This window comes from Diabrotica undecimpunctata, chromosome 5 (assembly GCF_040954645.1).
Source record: "Diabrotica undecimpunctata isolate CICGRU chromosome 5, icDiaUnde3, whole genome shotgun sequence".
Lineage (NCBI taxonomy): Eukaryota > Metazoa > Arthropoda > Insecta > Coleoptera > Chrysomelidae > Diabrotica > Diabrotica undecimpunctata.
Window position 1 is genome coordinate 8138110 of NC_092807.1, and position 21896 is coordinate 8160005.

A 21896-nucleotide genomic window follows, 5' to 3' on the forward strand; every position below is an offset into this window, starting at 1 on the left:
AGAGAGTGGTACACATTGTCACTCACAGTGCAACGGATACTCCATAGTCCATAATGCATTGCGTCCACCGACAGTAGTTTGTTTTAATATACGGTGTAGTAGACATACGACATGTTTTATTGTTGTTTGTACCTGAGATTTAAAAACTGGAACGTTTATAAAAAGGTATGTTGCCTATATATAAATAGTTTTAAACAAAAAGACAGTTTGCAAATCAATGGCATCGAAATTTTATTAAGCGTGGATGCATGAGTTAAATTGAGTTAAATAACTCCGTTCGTACTCCTTTCCCACTTCTCCCGAACTATATCTTTCACGATGGTTTTAAGCCGACGATGACGGTTTGAGTTTATGTAGTCGCCCTCTTCAAGAGTGTTTTGAAGTATAATAACCGTGACCAAATCCCATTTGAAATGTCCTTCTATATTCTTTGGTCATAGTCTTCACCGGTGAAATAGTATAAATTTATTATATTTTTTTGGCAGTCCTCCGACGTCCACTGAAATATAATTCTTTTAGTCCCAAATATTTGAGTAGTTATAGTCTGCGCGAGCACACAAATAAAAATATTTAGTTTTCTCAACTTACTAAATAGTTATTATTTTCGCCTTAAGAGTTACTTTCTTTGGAAGCACCAGCGATATACGATACGGTGAATTTTATAATCAGATCATCATGGTACCTCTTTGACCATACAGTTTAACATTCATGGCGTTAAACGTACTATAACTATCTTAACCTAGATTTCCCGTTATATATTCATTTTTAATTATGTCTATAAAAACTTTCAGTTACTGGAAAGGCAAACTACCCCGTCAAGGATGGATGTACCTTTCCATCAACTACTGTTGCTTTCACGCCTTCATCCTCGGAATGGATACGAAAGTGTGCATCCGGTGGTCGGAGGTGACCAATCTCACAAAGAAAAACGGACTCTTCCTGCCCGATTCCATACAGATATGTACCAGAGAGAAGGAATACAATTTCAGCATGTTTATGAGCAGGAACGAGACGTTCACTTTGATGGAGCAGCTCGTAGATTTGGCGATGAAAAGGTAAGGACTTTATTGATGTAATATTCCTACCAACTAGATATTTATTTATTAAAAGTTTGTGCTGCGACAATTTTAGTTTAATAGCAGTTGTCATTCATCGGCTGGTGGTCGGCTGAACACAAACTCGAATTCAGAAAGACAGGATGTATGGTTCTTCTCAGAGCCTTCTTTAAGCCATGATTCTTATGTTTTAGGCATGTCTCGAATTGTTACATGCAATTTGAGACTTATTGAAGTTATACTTCTATACGCACGGTCGGCGTTGGAAATTTGCATGAGAGTGAATCTGTGAAACCATTACATATGTAAGATAATGAGTAAGAGAGAGACATATAGAGATATATTTTCTCTCTCTTCCTCTCTCGAGAATAAAAATGTTCCTTTTGTATTTAATATTATATATATAAAATTGTATATATATATATATATATATATATATATATATATATATATATATATATATATATATATATATTATATATAATATATGTATTAATATTAGTATTTATGTGATATATTTTGTATTATTTAAAATTAAACGTTTATAATTATTTTAGGCTTTTGTATTTCAAAATAATCACTGTTTTACCGAGAACTGTCAATTTTGAAATCCGTTAGTGTCATGTCTAATTGGCAAATCCTTTACGTGTTTGGTTCATACGCTGGTGGTCGTGAGTTCGAATCCCAAGTATGAATTTCCTTTTTTATTTTTGAAATATTTAAAAACCTCACGTTAATCTTATCAAATATATGTAATATACGCAAAAAACATGAATTTTAAAATAAAATGAAAATTTACAACATAATCCGAGTTGTTGGTTTTTTATTTTTATCTTCGTAAAGTACCTAAGTTATATGTATATTGGCAATTTTAAATACTTATGAATATTACATTTTAATTTATATTGTATTATTATATTGAATTATGTTGCAGTGTATTTATTGGATTGTAATTTTTATATTAATAACAAAATAAACAATGAATTTTACTGCAGAGTATGTGTAAATTTTTTTTTGCATTCAACTCCTTTTATACATGTATAAAAATAAAAATATATATTTTCAATAAAATATTGATACAATCCTTCATTTACTATAATCCTATTACAGGGCAAATGTTTATATACAGCAAACGATGCGCCATATACCTATATAACTAATTCTTTTTCTCTTTTTGCTCTCTCTTACCTATAGCATTACATATGTAATGATTGTGCAGATTGCCTCCTATATAAATTTTTAACGGCGAACGCGTGTATAGAAGTATAACTTCTAGCGGCAGTCCCACTGGACTGCCACACCCGTTTTTTTTAACAGTTATCAGGATTGTATTAGCCAAATGTGCACTTGTTATGATGTTAGTTGTGTATTTACTTACTTTTATAGTAATTAATATATTAAAATAAAATAAATTACAAAGGTCTCGCTCTAAACGTAATCTATTGTTGCTTGCCGATTCTTCGCAACACTTTCTCATTATACTAAAACAATTTTTAATTCAAGGTGATTAATTGGCAACATCACACTTAAAGCGACGAAATCATATTCTACTGATGAACTTTGCAGAGGCGTACCAAAATAATATTTTAATTATTTATTCAAACACATTTAATTGTTAATTTAATTTAATTGTTATTATAGAGTGCCTAATAGAGTGCTTTAAAAAACAGAAAACTTTACAAAAATACTTATTTTTTCATTAGACTAAACAATCTGAAATTTTAACATACGATCTCGTCATTACACTTAATTCTCTATTTATAGAATTGCTGTGTGCTGTAAACGTTATATTAACTTGATTTCAAAGTTTCCTTGTGTTTATTTGTTTTATATGCCATATAAATTAAAATGAGGTAAGCTAAACGATTATCATGTGAATGCGTGTATATAGTAGTGCATTTTTTTATTTAGTTTAGTAAATTCCCGAAATATGAAATGAAGAGGGCACTAACTACTAAAGAGTTAATCTTTCTTTTTTTAGTTCTTTGTAATTGATTATGTGTTGTTCTCTGCTTAGTTTTTTATAACTATTTTTAAGTTAAGTACTAAACAAAAAACAGTCGCTTTATGATCAGTAACACAAGTGTCCACGACTGCTGCTTTAGATTGTCTAATAATTCCCTGGGATTTAAAAAAAAAATGTGATCATTTTTTAGAATTTCCCTGTATTCTTGTATATTTGTTGACCATAGACTCAAATTGGTACTCATACATCAAATTGAGGTATTCGTAAGCACGTTCGTTAGTTATATCCTTAATATTAATATTAATGTCCCCGAGTAGTATATGGCATGTTCTTGTTTTTATTGATCTAAATATTATTTTCAGTCTTGCAGAAATTCCTCCACGTCACCAGATGGTGAACGATAAAGACAAGTAGCTAAAATTTTCTTATTATTTTCGAATTGAATAAGTAATTCAATTTGTTGAAAATGCCCAATCGTTACCTTTTTGTGCGAAAATGTAATGGTTTTTTATATCTACTGCTACCCCGTTATTTCTATTGAAATTTGAATCACTACACAATATATATTTATGGTTATTGTAATATTGTACATCACATAGTTTAAAAGTTTCAGTTAATACTATCAAATCAAAATCTGAATTTAGTTGACGTAATACTGCACTTAACTTATCAATGTCTTTTGTTATACTTCTAATATTTTGGTGAATAATTTTTAAGTTAATTTGGTGATTATTTTTCGGTTCAATAAACTCACTTAGTTGCAGTATGTTAGTTTTCTTTGAGAAATAATTACGGAATTTTTTTTGGTACTCATCTAAAATTTATATTAAGAAATGACAAAATAAAAACAGACAAAAATTATAGCTTTGGTAGACCTTTGGAGTTGTTTTCTAAATATCGTTATTTTACAGATTAATCGATGATAAACGAAGTTATAGTGAAGATAAAGAACTGCTGAACAAATTGAGGTGAGTAGTACAGTATCTTCTATTAAATACCACCAATATTTTTGCAGTGTTGTCAATTTAAAAATATTTCGGGGCTTCTAAGATTTTCTAATGTAATTTATTGAAAAAAAAGAACTCAATGTTATATGTACTTTAAAATTTATACGTTTTACCCATATTATATTGTTATCACTTTCAGTTTCGTAAGTAGATGAATTTTAGCTGTGAAGATTTCTTATATAAAGTAAAATGAAATAAAAAATATGTTTACCCTAATATAAGTAATCTCATATTGTTGTTTATTGTAAAATTCATTTCTTCTAGCGCGCTGGAATGTTCTGTTTTACATCCTCTCGGCAACTTACAGCAATAAATTTTTGTCTGCAAGTTTGTACTCGTTTGATGACGTCTCTCAGGATGTTTTGTCTATTTGTTTTGTAATTTTTGGTTTATCACCGGTTCTCCGAAGTGAATTCTACTGATAAGTATGTACAGTACATTCAACCAACTTACACCTCTAAGCGATTAATGGAATTCGCAGAAAACCTTTCGTAGTAGTAAAAGGCACGGTAAACTGCACTGGTGTTCTTCATAATGTTTAACACTTTGCTAAATTTTAGGTATAAAATAAATATATGTCGTTTACTCGTTGTTCATAGTTAAAAAATACTGAGTAAACTAGAACATTTTGTCAAGTTAAATAGTGGTGGTTAGATTGACCATATGTCTGCTAGAGTGTACCGTTTTTGAGACGTCTGCGATTACGGGTTAAAATTAGGGTTTTCTGTCATATTGATCTTCTTCCTATGCCGACCCCATTAACGGAGGTTGGCGACCACATTTCTAAAAGTTTCTCTGTTTTTTGTAACGTGGAATAATTCGTCTACAGTCATGTTTGTTCAGTCTTGAATATTTCGCAGCCATGACTTCCTCTTTCTACCTATTCCCTTTTTGCCATCGACTCTACCCTGCATGATGACCTGCAGAAGACTATATTTATCATTCCTCAATATGTATCCAAGGTATGCAGTCATGCGTACTTTTATTGTTCTCAACAATTTTTTGTCTCGACCCATCCTTCTCAGTACTTTCTCATTGGTGACCCCGACAGTCCATGAATTCTCAACATTCTCCGGTATGTCCAAAGTTCAAAGGCTTCAAGCTTCTTAACTATTTGTGCTTTTAACGTCCATGTTTTTACCCCGTACAATAGTTGGGACCAGACGTAACATTCAACAAACCTCAGTCTTATCGCAGTATTCAGATTTTTGTCACAGAACAATTGCTTGAATTTTAAGAACGCTGCCCTTTCCATTTCTATTCGTACCCTGATCTCTTGTTCTGGATCTAATTCTGTGTTGATGTAAGCTCGCAGATATTTATATTTTGTCACTCTATTTGCTGTCCACGAAGGGTTAGTTGTTTATTATTTATTGGACTCCTTGATACTATCATAAATTTGGTCTTATCGGTGTTGATGTCAAGTCCTATTTGAATGCATTCACTATTTATTGCATCTAGTAAAGTTTTTAGTTCTTCTATACTCTCAGCCATAATTACCGTGTCATCTGCAAATCTCAAGGCTTTGCAACATGCATCCTTGCCTGACCCCTCTCGCAATCGGTATATTATTTGTTTCTATATCGTTCACCTTTACTACTGCTTTCTGGTTCTAGTATATAGCCTTAATAAACTCATATAGTCTTTTTTGTCTAAATTGATGTTTTTTAATTTATCTATTAACTTCATATACTGCACTCGGTCAAAGGCCTTCCTAAAGTCTATGAAGCATACATATGCACTCTTGTTATATTCCCGACATTTCTGCAAGAGTACCGTCAACGCAAATAATGCCTCTCTTGTACACATGTCTCCTCTGAAGCCAAACTGCGTTTGATCTAGCTGCTCCTAACATTTCTTATAAATTCGGTTTTGAAGAATTTTCAAGAGAATCTTTAAATGGTGGCACATTAGGCTTATTAATCTATAGTCATTACATGATTTGGGATTGTTGTTTTTTGGTAGAGGTAAAAATATCGATTTAAGCCATTCCTCCGGGATGTTGCCCTCTACATATATGTGGTTGAGAATTCGGTTGAGTCTCTATATTACCGTCATCTAAGGCTTTTAACAGTTCAACTAGAATTTGATCCGGACCCGGTGCTTTTCCTTGTTTTGCATTCTGTAGGGTATTCTTTACTTCTGAGAGTAAAATTTCTAGGTATTGTTCTTCTTCACCTATATCTTGTTCATTTTCCCTCTCGTCATGGCACAGATGGATTATATATTGTTCCCATACGTCCTTTATTTTGCTCTATTCAGTAAGTATTCCTCCATTATTATCTCTTGTTATGAGTGTTCTTCTTTGTCTGGTGTTGCCTTTTAAGTTCTTTCATTTTTTTGTGTCATGTTTGAGGTGTCATGTTTTTTGCTTCTCTATCTGTATAGAGTTGGTCTCTATCTGTATATTGCAGGAGAAATTGTCGTTTGCACTATACTATATAAATTTAAAATAATCACCGAAAACCTCTTATAGACAAATACTTTGCTTGAGCATCTTTTTATGAACATCTACTTTCAGTAAGAACGTTCCCAAGAAGGCGTCGTTCTTGAAAAGGGACTTGGACGCCAGAGCACAATCGGAAGCATATAGGCTGATGTTTAGGCTACCGGCGGCGGAAAAACTAGACGGTTCGATAGATTGTACGATGTTCACACCTTATAATAAGAAGCACATCAACGGACGCCTTTTTCTGTCGCAGAATTATATTTGCTTCGAAAGTAGGGTAAGTTTTAGTTTTCATTTTAGTTTTCTTATCCTCTCCTAGAACTAGTTAAAAATTTTTCGCAATTAATAAATAAACTTGCGTGCATAGAATTCGGCCCACTGTAAACTTTTGACTTTAACTATATTTTTTTCAAGAAATATTCATCAGATCACAAAAACAAATATACTGTTTGAAAGACAATTTAATATGCTTTAATGTGAGTATAAATTTATGAAAACTTATTTCGGCTTCCTATGTTTAACATAGTGAAATGGATTCATTAAGCAAATTAAGCTTTTTTATTATTAACATAAATAGGGTTATTGACAATTTAAAACTTAACACTTAATTTTTTAATAATGGGTATGACCTCTTCTTGCCCTAATAACAGCTCTCATACGATTAGGCATAGATCTAATCAAGTTTGCTATTGTTGCTTGTGGGATGTTAAGCCACTCTTCTTCTGCTGCAAGAATAAGCTCTGGGATCGAGTCTGGGGTATGAAGTCTAGCTCGAATTCTTCGTTTTAGCTCATCCCATAAATGTTCGATCGGATTTAGGTCAGGACTGTTTGCTGGCCAGTCTATAACCTGAAAACCGACTTTTGCAATGTAATCTTGCACGATTCTTGCGGTGTGTGCCCTTGCATTGTCATGCATAAAGATAAATTCGTCTCCAATGTAGTCGACGTAAGGTACCACATGAATTGCTAAAATCTCCTCGATATATCTGGCAGCCGTTAAACCTCTTCTTCCGTGAACACGGTCGTCCCTACGAATGAACTCAAGATGGGTTCGTGCTCCTATAGAAATTGCACCCCAGATCATGCAGGAACCATCCCCATAAGCACTCCGCTCTTTAAAGCAGCATTCTGCAAATCTCTCTCCTGATCTCCGGTACACTTTCCTTCTTCGGTCGCTACCATAGAGGCATATTTTGGTCTCATCTGAGAACAGAACAGATCCACATTGTTCCAACGTCCAATTCCGATGATCCTGTGCAAAACGCAGGCGTGCTTGCCGATGAGCTGGAGTAAGTTTTGGACCAATCGCAGGTGTTTTAGGGGTCAGGTTATTTTCCCGCAGTCTTCGTCTCACTGTCCACTGACTAACAGCCACTCTTCGCACCTCACGGAGCTGTCGTTGCACCTGAACGGCATTAAGGTGACGATTTCTTAATGTTGTTGGGACAATAAAGCGGTCATCACGAGCGGTTGTAAATCGCCGTCTGACTGTTCCAGGTCGGCCATGAAAGGATCCAGTCTCCTCATAACGTTGGCACACTCTTCGAACCGCTGCGCGTGTCATATCCAATTGTCTAGCAACAGCTCGCTGACTAAGTCCATTTTCGATTAGAGCAATAACTCGGGAGGCTTTTTGTGGCGTAGTATGCATTAAACTAACACACTTGAACACTGCTGAGATTATGAAAAACGAATAATATGCAAATTTCACTTGCAAAGGCAATACTTTTACAATTAGACAAATTTGTTATTTTCGTGACAATCACCACATAAACACGTTTCATTTGTTTACCGGTTACTACACATGTAAACGATAAGCCTTCTTGATAAATTTATACTCACATTAAAGCATATTAAATTGTCTTTCAAACAGTATATTTGTTTTTGTGATCTGATGAATATTTCTTGAAAAAAATATACTTGTTAAAGTCAAAAGTTTACAGTGGGCCGATTTCTATGCACGCAAGTGTATATTGTTTCTAAATCACTTCTTGAAATGCGACATCTTTCAATTTTTATTTAAACTTGTAAATGTGTTTAGGTAAAAGCCCAAGTCAGCGTTGTAATTCCGTTAAGAGAGATAGTAGTTACGGAGAAAATAGAAACCAATGTATCAAATCAACCCTTAGACAAAGCCATCATCGTGACCACCGGAGACACATTGAACAGAACAAACTTTATTTTTGCACAAATCCTAGATAGAGACTTTCTCGTAGAAAAAATCGCCGAACTGCTAGCCAAAACGAAAGAACCGAAACGGTAAGTGAAGGAAATTTTTTAATACTTAATTGGAAGATTTGGAGATTACAAGGGAAACAAATGGAAACTCTCACTGTCTTAATACTCAAATTAATCTAAATTGTACTAAATTTAAACCTATTTTTAAAAACTTTATTACAGCTTCACCTCGTAGGGGACCCAGCTCGACTGTTTAGACTGCCTGCACTGAGCACATCCATATTAATTTTATAGTTCTATCATTGACTGTGGGTTCAACTGAACTACTTGGATTACACCCGATTTATATACTTTGCTTTCAATTTTGATTTTTAATTTTAGTATTTTAATTACATAGTCAGATTTCTTCCTTTCTACATTACAGATAGTGCTTGGTAGACCATTTTATTGTAGTCAACTACCCAATGTCTAATATATTGTTTAGTCTTTTTTTTGCATTCTTACTTTACGTCGACTTCAGTTGCTCTCAAACTAACACCCTAATTATTATAGACAGGTTTGAGTGTGAGATCTGGATTATTCAATCTACTTAAAAAATATTCTATATAATTTTATATTTCATCAGTGTCCTCCTATAGTAGTGTCAGTTGGACTTTTGGTCAATACTTGTTTCATAGAATTTTTAAAAGGTGCAGATCACATATCTATGATTGTGACTGCTCATCCAAGCTGTCATTTGTCACATGTCATCCCAACATTTCCGTTAGATCGGGAGCCATTCTGTCTCCGGCTTCTGCACGCAATGTAGCTTTTCTTAAATAATTTTAAAGTGTTTGTTTGTCCTTTTTTAGTTAGTGTGATGTACAATTATATGTTTATGACATTTTGTTCTTGTCGGATAGGCCGCAATTGACGAAGTAAGTCTATAAACGTTAATCACATAAAAACTCTTTATCAACCATAAACTTCGAGTTTTTATCGAAGTTAATCAATTTCTTTAGTTATAAAAAAACGTTTCTTGGCTTATTTCAGATGCCCCTGAAGATGATCTAGGGATCGAAAGTACTCGGGCAAGATTAAATTAAACTGTGCTCGATATATGCCTTTTACTTGATCACAGTTTATTTATTCGAGCGTTCAACCTTATATTTATTTAATACTTAATTGTTTATATAAGTAAAAGCTGGACTAGTTGTAAATATGATGAAGTAGATCTCTTGAGAGAGACATATCGTGCGCATAAATTCTAAAACTGTTCTTCACCTCAAAGAAATGAATTAACCTACAATGCAGTGTAAGCCTAAAGCAGCTAGATACATTACTAGCCTTTTTTGTGTTGATATTTGTCTAAATTATATTAATTTCAGAAACAAGTTAACTGAGAGGCTCAAATTGATAAAAGTATCAGCAGATTTCAAAACCAACAGCGACTGGAAGTGCCAGCAAGCTCTGATGAGAACATTTCCGTTGAGTCCCATCCCGGATGTATATAAGAAACAAGAACAGAAAGTGAGGGATTGGGAGGAACATTTTAACATATACGGCCGAGGCGTTTCTATGTACCGAACGACAGATGTTTTTACTCTAGTCTTACAAGGTGTACCTGATCATTTGAGGATGGAAATATGGATGTCTTTTTCTGGTAAGTCTAAAAATCAATATACTTACACCAGTAAAACCTTATATAACTGTTTTTCCCCAAAAATTCACCGTCAAACTACGATCCTCGGTCTCGCTGACTTACAAAGAAGAATCAGATGTTATACTGAATTTATCCAGCTGTTTGTTTCGCAAGTTTTAGGAAACACAGTGGTAAAAATTTGAATTCGGTTTCTCTAGGTAGAAATCTTTTGATTTCTCTTTTTGTTTTTAGATGGCGTAGTTACGTTCGTATATAGTTATTTTGATAACTATTGTCTAGGACGGGAGAGATTTTTGTTTTGGTTCAGAGCAGTGGTATACCGTTCTGAGGAGACCTAAAGAGGTCGAAATACGTATAAGCGGTTGTCGCTGCCCTGTATCAAAACAAAAATCTAATACCGTCATTATGTTTTATTACTTACTTCGTTTGGAGTACCAGAAACTGAATTCACTACGAATTTTGACCAGGATGAACGGCACGTGGAATGCAATTTTAGATTCCCTTGCCGAGTAATTTATCCAGCTGTTTGTTTCGCAAGTTTTAGGAAACACAGTGGTAAAAATTTGAATTCGGTTTCGCTAGGTAGAAATCTTTTGATTTCTCTTTTTGTTATACTGAATAGTTTACTAGAAATAGCGCCCTAAACTTTGTGATAATTTAAATGTGGCAAATTCCTTTGTGTGAGAAGGAAAAGGTAGTTGAGTATCATATATTTTGCTGAAACACTCGGGGCGTTTTTAAATCTCAGTTGCTTCCAAAAATAAAGCATGGTTTAAAAAAACCGAGTCCTGTTACAAAGATAATCAAATATTAATTTCAATTAAAAATAAATCACTAGAAAACAACACAGTGTTTACAAAAGCAGACAAAGGTAACACTACTATTGCTATAGACCACATAGAATATAATGGCGTATTTCCACCACCCAGAGAAAAAACCCAGTACCTTCTGCTCGATTACATATACAGGCAAGATAAACAAAAATAGCCAAACACTTAAAAAAGAAAGGAATAACACCAGCTTTGAGAACAAACAACAAGTTAGGCAAATATATTAAGAACAAGAGCGAAAAGAAAAAGCAATTACACAGTGGTGTATAACTTAAATGTGGCATAATTCAGATATAATTCTGAATTCTGAGCGTTGAAAACAAAAGTTTTCAACGCTCTTTACATTTTAAATAAAATGAATTTCCATCAAGTAACGGTCGAATCCATCACTTATCAAAAATGGAAACTTTAAAATCGTAATATTTCAGGTGCTGCTCACGAAAAATCTTCCCATCCTGGTTATTACCGAAAATTAGTCGATAAAGCTTTAGTCCAACAGTCTACGGCTAACGATGAAATAGAAAGAGATCTGCATCGGTCTTTACCCGAACATCCTGCATTTCAAAATACGATAGGAATTGATGCTCTGAGGAGGGTTCTTTGCGCCTACGCCCTTCACAATCCCAGTATTGGTTATTGTCAGGCTATGAACATTGTTGGTAAGAACACTATTTTTGTTATGCAAATATAATAATTCAAAATTACTTTTTGAAATGTTTTTCTTCAGATATTTTTCTCTGTAGTGGTTTTCATAGATATCTTTTATTTTTTCAAAAGATTTTTATTGAATTTTGCTGAAACATTTTATTAAGGCGATATTGTAATATGTTATAGTAACTCATATCTGTTCAACACATGCTTTTAGTGGTCTGACTGTCATTCAGTCATACAAATCTTTGTATTTAACAAAACCACTGTAAAAATAGCATTTAAAATACAGTTCTAAAAAAACAGTTTTATTTTCGTTTTTTCATAACTCAACACATTTCTAAAATTTAGCTTCCGTCCTTTTGATATACTGCAATGAAGAAGAAGCCTTCTGGCTGTTGGCCACGTTGTGCGAGAACCTTTTGCCTGATTATTATAACACTAGAGTAGTAGGAGCAGTCGTAGATCAAGGAATTTTAGATGAACTGATTCTCGAGCATTTGCCAAGTCTGCATGATAAACTCAATCAATTAGGTAAGTAAAATTGTAGATACAACAGAGAAAACTCTTTTTTTAGGAGAAAAACTAAACCAAGATTGTATATCGTTCCGTATATTTTAAATTGTTGTTTAGAATTGGTCCCTTGAAGGCAACATCTTTACCCATCCTGTTAGGCTTTCATGTTTGTACACCGAGATGTTATTTAAAGAAAGGTTTTTCTAAAATTTCACACAGTAAGACAACCACATTTATTCATTTATTCGGATTCCTATTTTATATATCGGTTACGTAGATGTAAACTCCTTTTGAGCATCTTAATGGACATTATAATAGTGTTTTGGTTTAATATCTTGTGAAGATAATGTAGTATTATTTTAATCTGGTCGATATCTTGACAACTCACCATTATAATATGATTGTAAAATTGCTGCGCTGAAAAAAACCATCCAAATACTCTGAAAAATCGTACATAGAGTCTCTATCAGACCATAATATAAAATGGTTATGTAAATAAGGCATAGAAGAAAAATTGAACACAAACCCAGTAACAAAAGTAGAAAAAATAAACGAGATGTAGGCAAAATACAATGCTGCCGAATACAAGCTGCAAAAGAAAGTATTCCTTAATGCAAAAAAATACTGTACTGTTCTTTTTATTTATTTACAGTCTTTTAACACTTATTTTAATTTATCTACACGAACACTAAAAACACAATTAATTTATAACATTTATTACTGAACACTACAAATTTATTTTTTCGTCTCTATAACTCTCTACAATTGCAATTTATCTTCATATATTTTTTGTCCCGTTGTTCTGGAATTTCATCGAAGACTCTTAGCAGAACGATGACTCGTTCGACAGGTTTCTAGGGCTCCTCGTCAGAGTGCCGTTACGTGGTAGTTCCGAACCCTTGAAGGACACCTGCTTTGTCGAGTATGTTCTAGACAGTCGCAAGTCATTAAACGCCGTCCTCATATTATCAATATTACTGTTACAAACACTTGCGGTTTGCAGATAATCAGGTTTCGGTTATCGCAGGATTTCTTTCGAGGTATTCATACGCGGTTGTTTCTCGTACGAGGGGAGCTGTCTTTAGGCGGATTAGCGGTTTTTATTCGGCATATATATATTTATAGCTCAAGATCAGAGAACTGAGCACAATCAGTCTGTTGTCTAATCTAATCAATAGCAGAGAGTGTATCAGGTCCGTTCGGTACGAACACCAAGATCATAGAGAGATTCATATTACGAATTACTCAGCATAGTCAAAGAGAGAAAAATACCTACAATTGCCATTTGGATCGCCAACCTTCGAAAGGAGACGGCGCGATAAGAAGAAGAAGGAATTATTACACAGTGTTGGATTAAGGTAATGATTTTTAATATTGAGGTTGACACATCCAGCGAAAAATATAGTATTGTTTTTCGCATGTGAAAAATTGAACACACTGAAAAGCAACAAGTCACAATAGATGGACTGTATTATGCTGATGAAGTCTGTGGGCTGGACTAGCAACGACTACTGAAATACAAAATCTTCTTACGGTTTAGCCAGTCAACTATCTTTGTTTCGCCTACTACTATCTCTGTAAAATGTTTATGTAAAATTTTTCAAAGCACAGTGAACGTGTCATTAGATGGACAAACAGTGGCGTTTAGTTTCTGCCATCAAAAGTAGATGGCTCTATGTAGCAATACCATTCTATAACGTGGAAAACATGTCACATCAATGTATGAACCAAGAAAAACTTTGAAAAAGATGATCTATTCACATTTAGCGCCAATTTATTTATATTTTACATTATGTATATTACAAATTATTGAAATTTTTCAGGTATGATTAACATGATCTCATTATCGTGGTTCCTGACAATATTTTTATGTGTGATGCCTTACGAAAGTGCCGTTAACATTATGGATTGTTTCTTCTATGACAGTGCCAAAGTCATTTTTCAAGTAGCTCTTATGTTGCTGGAGTGGAATCAAGAGAAGCTTCTGGAGTGCCGAGATGAAGGTAAGTAACTTGAAATATAAACGATTTTTAAGCAGATGATCAAGAATTATTTTAATCTTAATATCAGCAGCATTATTTTAAAGTTATAATAAATTTTCTAACATTAACATCCTTCTAACATTTTACATTGTTTATTTGTAACAATCTCTTATAATCTTCTTCTTCTAATGGCGCTACAACCCTTTGTGAGTCTTGGCCTGCTTAACAATGTTCTTCCATTCTGCCCTGTCGGATACTTTCCTTCGCCACTGCCTGATGTTCATGGTTTTAAGATCCCTCTCTACGTCGTCTATCCATCTTTTACGGGGCCTTCCTCTTGTTCTGTTTCCTTGGGGCTTCCATCTCTGGACTATTTTTACAGCTCGATTATCTGTCATTCTTTCTAGGTGACCAAGCCAGTTTAGTCTTTGTGATTTTACAAATCTGACAATATCTGCGCTCTGCATTAGTTCATCCAGCTCGTGGTTCATTTTAATTCTCCACGAACTATCGCTGCATTGGGTTGGTCCAAATATCTTCCTTAGTATTTTGCGCTCAAATATTCTCAGTTGATTTTCATCAGTGGTTGAGAGGGTCCACGTTTCACATCCATATGTGACCACTGGTCTAATTAGTGTTTTGTAGATTCTCAGCTTAGACTCACGATTCAGTAACTTACTTTTCATTAAGTCTTTGTATGCATAAAAGCACTTATTACCGCTAAGAATCCGTGCTTGTATTTCTTGACTGATGTTGTTGTTGTCATTTATTATTGAGCCTAGGTAGGGAAAAGTGGAGGCATATTTGTAGGTATGGTTGTCTACCTTCAGATTCTCATGTTCATTCGATTTTGTGCACTCCATATATTTTGTTTTGCTTTCATTTATATATAGACCAAACGTAGCAGCTTCTCGTTTCAGTTCTATGACTTTTTCGCTCAATACCCTTTTGTTGCGGCTTATTATGGCAACATCATCCGCATATGCGCATATTTGCATAGATCTTGTATTAATACAGCCGTTTACATCCAGTTTTCTAACAACAGCTTCTAAAGTTAGATTAAAAAGTGTTGTTGATAAGGCATCCCCTTGTCTAACTCCATTTTCAATATCAAAGGCCTGCGTCATATCTCCATCTATTCTCACCATAGCTTTGGAACCCTCCAGAGTCATTCGTATAAGTTTAACCAACTTATTGGGTATCCCTATCTCTTATAATACTTACTATATAATGTCATAAGTTATTCCTTAAAAAAGGTATTTTATATCACTGGAGAGATAGTATGTGATTTCTACCCACTAAAAAAGACTTGGTGAAAGATATGTGCAGTAGAACTTCACGCCTCTTCCACTCCCTTAACCCTTACTGATTTTAATGAAAAAACGGTTACATAAATTCGAAAATGTTTACAGGAGAAGCGATGCAGTTGTTGTCAGATTATTTGATCGGAGTTTTCAATGACGAAGGTAGAGGAGCTATTAGAAACAAAGTTTATGATGATCAAAAGAGGGTGAGTAGTTTTTTAGTTTATATTATAAATGTTTTATTTTCAAATGTCAACTATAAATGTTTTTTTTTTTCAATATTACAACAATATAACAGATTTTAAGACTTTTTAACAACATAGTAGCAATTATAGCATACATTAATCTAGTCTAAACAAGGAAGAGAATGGTTTTTGTTAATTTCCTTATTTATTTTTCAATATACTCTCCTTAATGGCGTTCTTCGATCTATTTTTTAATAGTTTGGAACAGAAAATAGTCACAAGGAGCTAAATCTAGCCAATACGCTGGGTGGTCGATTAATTCGTATAATTTGTGTAATTTTGTCCGTAAAGTGGGAGCCTTGTAAACAAGTGCGTTGCCTTGACGGAAGAAAATTTCTTGCGGGATGGCATTTTTTCCTCAAATCGGTATCGAAAATGTTCAGTAAAATTGTCTTTTATTTTATCGGTTATTGTGTCTGACTTTCATGATCTTTCTAATTTTTGTATTTGTTATTCTTGACGGGCACAAAAGTCCATTTTTGTTGCTTGTAGCATTTTTATATATTATTTTTTTCTTTATGGGGTCATACTTCTATAGCTGTTTTCACTACTTCTAAGGATTATGCTTTTTACCGTGGTATTATATATTCTTATAATTTGTGCCATATATTTTTATCCCATAATACTCCGTTCAATAGTAGCCTTTCTTCCTTTAATATTCTTAAATATTGAAGGATAAAAAGGCGAATGACTAAAAAGTTTCTTGAAGTAGTTTCTCAGTTTTTTGCCCCTAGAAAAATGGACGTTCTGACTATTCCTCATAGACCTAAAGTGATATTCAGAATTTTAGTTACCCATTTCTTACCCTTTTACCCATTACATTGGCCAGATCGGCAACAGCCAAACTGACAAAAGTTTGGAAGAACACTGACATTACAAAAAACACAAAATTACGCCTTGTTCGGGCATTGATATTTCTTATCGCCACCTATGCTTCAAAAATTTGGACAATAAAAAAAGCTGATTCAAAGCATATAATGGCATTTGAAATTTGGGTCTACCGTAGAATGTTGCGCATACCATGGACGTCCATCGCACAAATAAGTCAATTCTAGCAGAACTTAACATAAAAACCAGACCTCTCCTACCCTCTATCTTCCCTTCGAGTATCAGTTGCTGAAAAGTATATCTTTCTCCTCGTAATATGTGTTCCAAGTATGCAGTCTTCTTACTTTTTACATAACTAAAAAGTTTCCTATCCTGTAAGCCCGCTCTTCTGAGTACTTGCTCATTTCTGACCCTGTCCGTCCATGATATTGTAAGCATTCGACGCAAGCACCACATTTCAAACACTTCAAGTTTGTTGAAGGAACTAGCCTTTAACGTCCATGCTTCCATTCCGTACAAGAGAACAGGCCACACGTAACACTTAAGCATCTTGTATTGGAGGTTGAAGTCCAATTTGCGATCAGTCAGAAACTTACGAAGCCTCAAAAAAGCATTTCTGGCTTGTCCAACTCTGCTCTTTATTTCATTCTCGGGATCCCAACCCTCGTCCAGCAAACAACTTAAGTATTTAAATTGCCTGACCTGTTCGATTTCTACTTATAATCATAGAGTGCAGATAATTGGACAGACATAGTCAAACACATTACATGGCGCCACTACATCCTTATGAAGGAGAAAGGATAGAGGGGGACCCTTTTACGACATCATTACAATTCTAATCTGGAAATTATTCCGAAACGCGATTCAATATTCCAATATTTTCCAAATTTTTTAAGTATATACAGTACATACAGGGGGTATCGATAATACTTTTGTTGATAATGTTGATAATATAGCAGCTTAAAACACAATCATATTTAGATCTATATGAAAACGGCTAAATGATTTTTTTATCTTTCAGAGTATATCAGTCCAGGCTTTAATATACGAAGCATACAGAAAATACGGCTTCATTACAACTGGGCAGATAGAGCGACTTAGATTAAAGCACCGATTAAGGGTAGTCCAAGAATTGGAAGACAATTCCGAGAAAAACGTATTGAGATGCGTATCTGCAGATGGATATTTCACGCAGGAGGAGTTGCAGGTAAGAAGTTGCTTAAATACCTAATTCCGTAATCGTGGCCGACGAGATTTATGATTATAATATAAGAAAACAATAGCGAGGAGTAGAAGCTGACTGTTTTTCTTTCAGAATAGTCGTTGAAATCACTACTTTTGATATTTTTTTATTCTAGTACATTAGTGAAGTACTAGTTAGAACTCCACCAATGTAACAAAGTAACCAGTTGCTCTTCTTTCTTCTTTTTATATGATAATGGATAATTTAGAGGGTCAGTTACCATATAGATGGATAATATAAGTAAATAAACTTACCGTCTAGTCGAACTGACGTCGATGCTCATGCAAGATTATTTATTAGCCCTAATTATGAATTAGGACTGAGAATGGTTTTTCTGCTAGAGCTAAACAGTCATAGATATCACGCTAGCAACAGCTGAAATATCGAGTAAAATTCAGAACTGGCAAGTATCGGAGCACACCTCTGTCTGACCACCGCTGGCTAATCTATAATATTAGTCTGAAAAAAAGCCTTATCAAATCGCGCGACCCTAGGAGGACGGATGTAGAACTCTACAACCGACTCTTGGGAGATGCTCTGCAGAATGAAAAGGCTTATAGTTTATTTTTATGAACGAGAGAGTAATTAGCATAATTTTAACTGGTAGCTCCGACCACTCCATGGGCGTGCTCAAGATTAATTGAAAAATTACTTTGAATAATTGTAAAAAATAAATGAATTATTTCAGTGTTATAAAGTGTTATGTGTATGTAAACAAAAGTGACCTCTTTTATCAGACACTATATTAGAACTGACTGGCCTACATTAAAAAGGGTTTTAAAAAATTCACATTTTTTGTAATTTTTAAAAATTACAAAAGAGAAAAAGAGTTTTTAAAACCGTCTAAGGTATGTTAAATAGATGAATAAAAATATTAATATAAAATTTACACCTACTTGTTACAAATCCAAATCAGATTCAGAAGATGAACTTTCAGAACCAAGATTTATAATAACTGGCTCGATCATTTTATCAGTAATATTGTCCAGCTTCCACATTTTTTCCTCTTCTTTAATAGTGTGATTTACTGCCTTTTCCCAGTTTTCAGGTTTTACATTATTTACGGCCTCCAAAAACAACTGTTTAACATCATGAATTTTAAAAGTGGTATTTTTTCTTGAAACTTCACTCTATATCTGTGCCCATACCAGTTCAATCGGGTTTAATTTACAATGATATGGTGGGGATCTAAGTACTGTCATTCCACGATTTTTGGCAATTTCATCAATTTCGTATTTTTTAAATTTTTCTTTATGAAGGGCACACAACGAATAAAGTTCCTTTCTTATAGATCCAGGATGGTACGTAATATTTTTTGAACTCAGCCAATTCTGCAAGTCTTTTTTTAACCACTTGGTTGTGGGCAGTCCTTCTATAAGTCTGGAGTGATAACTTGCATTATCCATTACTATTACACAGTGCTTAGGAAGAAGATCATCATTTGTTCGAACCATTCTTGAAAGACATCAGCGTTCATGTCTTCATGGTAGTCACCGGTACGAGTTGATTCAAAAGTTAATAAACCACCTTCAACAAAACCGTCTGAACTGCCAATGTGTACTATTATCAGCCTGCGTCCCTTTCCTGATGGTGGGTTTAAACCAGTAGATAAGTTATTTACAAAAGCGTGCCTTTGACTTGTAACAGTTTCATCCTGCCAAAATTTATTTGGTGTATGACCCTCGTTGATCCATGTTTCATCAAGATAAAATATTTTTCTTTTTTGGTTTCTCATTTCCTTTATGGTTCTTAGAAAATGTCTTCTCCATATGACAATATCGCTTCTTTCTAATAAAATAGACTTTCTGGGATTCTTTTTCCAGCGGAAGCCTATTTCTTTTAAAAGTTTCCATAACGTACTTCGACTCATTTCTGGGTAATCCTTATCATCTCGAACTGAGACAAGAACTTTATCCAATGTTGGAAATTCTTGTCTAAAGAAGAATTCATGCACTTTCCGTCGAAGTCCTTCTTTAAAATGATATTCTATTTGAAATTTTGGTTTCCCTGGAGCATTACGTGGCATTTGAAAACTACCACATTTCGCTTCTTTAATAACTCTGTAAATCGTAGATTTCCCAACACCAAGTGTACTGCTAACTAACTCAACGGTCTCATCAACACTTTCACATAAACGTTTGTCTGTAAATGATTTAAAACAATTAAATATTAATGTTTTTTCATTAACTGTTAGAGGACCAATTTTTCGGCGTTTACACGGCACTTCCAAATTTTCCATAACACTAGTATACACAATAAACTGCACCTTGCAACTGAAGTACCTACTTTTAGTGAACTGTTAAGAATTTTGAATACGCCACTTGGACCTTCCTATATACAAAATGGAAAAACCCACTATCACATTTTCTGTGGAATAAGTTTAGAAGGTAATTATCTAGTCAATTACTGTCGTAGATTACTGGAATTAAAGAATTAAATGTTTGATTGTTGAAACCCCTACTTCGTGGAATGCACTCATTCCAGATAAAATAGAACGTTTTATTTTATCTAAAGAATTAAACTTTATTTTGCAAATAGGCAAAGAATTAAACTTTATTTTGCAAATAGGTAGGTACTTATTAAACTTTTATTGGTTATATATAACCAATAAAATAAACATCTTACATTTCTTGCAAATTCATTAGTACCTGTTAACCTCCATCACTCCGACACTGGCAACCTTATTTAGGGATTAGTAACCCTCACAACTATTGTATTCTATTCTGCTCCAACCTTTATACCTGGTGGTCATACTCAATTTAAAATTGTTTTCCTATATACTTCTGTAAACTTGTTGACAAATATCTGTTTTTCATTGAGTCACCCGTATCAACAGTTTAGGGATTTGCATACATAATTTATTGTTTTATTACTCTCTCATACATAAAAATACACTATAACTCCAGGAACTAATACAAAATTGGAAAGGTATACGGTATCTATCCAAAACAAAATAATCTATGCTTATAAAAAATCCTGTCCAATAAGGATGGTCCAGGAAAGTCGCAAAACCAACTCTTGGTGGTGGACTGAATTGGAACACCTTAGGAAGATAGCAAGAACAGCTTTTAATAGAGTAAAACGCACCAAACTCAAAGAGGGTTGGGATTCTTATCAATCAAATCTCTGAGAGTTATAAAAGTCTGCAGACAAAGACAAAGAGCTGCTTGGAGAACCTTCTGTGAAGAAATCGAAGATTTCCCGTAGGCTTCCAGGCTACAAAAAGCGCTCTCAAAGGACCCACATCGGCATATTAATGAAGGAAGATGGAAACAAAACTTCCAACCTTTGCTAGAAAAAACACAGCGGTAGCCATATGAATAGCCTTAGTAAATGTGTGTTTCATAATTTGAGAAAAGGCTGAGAATTCGTTTTATAGGTCCTTAAAAGATAACGGTTTGCTATTAGACAACGTAAGCTAGCATATGACCATTTCTGAGAAGGCAAGAATCTCGTTCCACTACCATTTGGATGGTAGAGCGATGAGTGTGTAGTACTCTAGCCACATCATAATTTCGCCCATTTTCAACCAGAGCAATGGCTTTTGCACAATCTTCGACACTAAGAACCATGATCAATCATAGGTAAACAAAATGTAAGTGTCAATATGACATAATGATAACAGTCACCAAAGGCACCTCGTCGTATTACAAAATAACTCCAAAATAATCATAATTAAAAAAGTCCTAAATTGTGGGTAGCAAATTCATTTGGCTCTAAAAAATGAACCATTGCATATTTTGACATGAAACAAAAAACACAATACTTAGGAGACATGGCTGCAACCGAAAAATAAGGTTTTGCGAAAATTCGCAAACGGAATTATTTCACAGGATGTTTCAAAGTTAAGATAATAAAACCACGTTTTAATTAACCCCGTACAATAAGTCAAATATAAAATTTTATCAAAAAACTGACTATACCAAATTAAAATTTATAAATTTATACACAGAGTGCTAAAAAAAATCAATGCAGTGCAATGCAATGCAATCAAAATAGGG

The 21896-nt window shown here is 34.0% G+C and overlaps 1 protein-coding gene across 2 annotated transcripts in view; it reads left to right on the forward strand.

The window, feature by feature from the left end:
• Tbc1d8-9 (TBC1 domain family member 8/9) overlaps nt 1-21896 on the forward strand; it is a 66331-nt gene that overhangs the window by 12632 nt on the left and 31803 nt on the right. For both annotated transcript variants that reach the window (XM_072531414.1, XM_072531415.1), the window contains exons 5-14: nt 792-1055; nt 3933-3989; nt 6550-6754; nt 8521-8738; nt 10025-10299; nt 11558-11788; nt 12129-12311; nt 14117-14296; nt 15688-15785; nt 17674-17859. In XM_072531414.1, the coding sequence (XP_072387515.1) occupies nt 792-1055; nt 3933-3989; nt 6550-6754; nt 8521-8738; nt 10025-10299; nt 11558-11788; nt 12129-12311; nt 14117-14296; nt 15688-15785; nt 17674-17859 (1897 nt within the window). The remainder of the gene's footprint in view (nt 1-791; nt 1056-3932; nt 3990-6549; nt 6755-8520; nt 8739-10024; nt 10300-11557; nt 11789-12128; nt 12312-14116; nt 14297-15687; nt 15786-17673; nt 17860-21896) is intronic.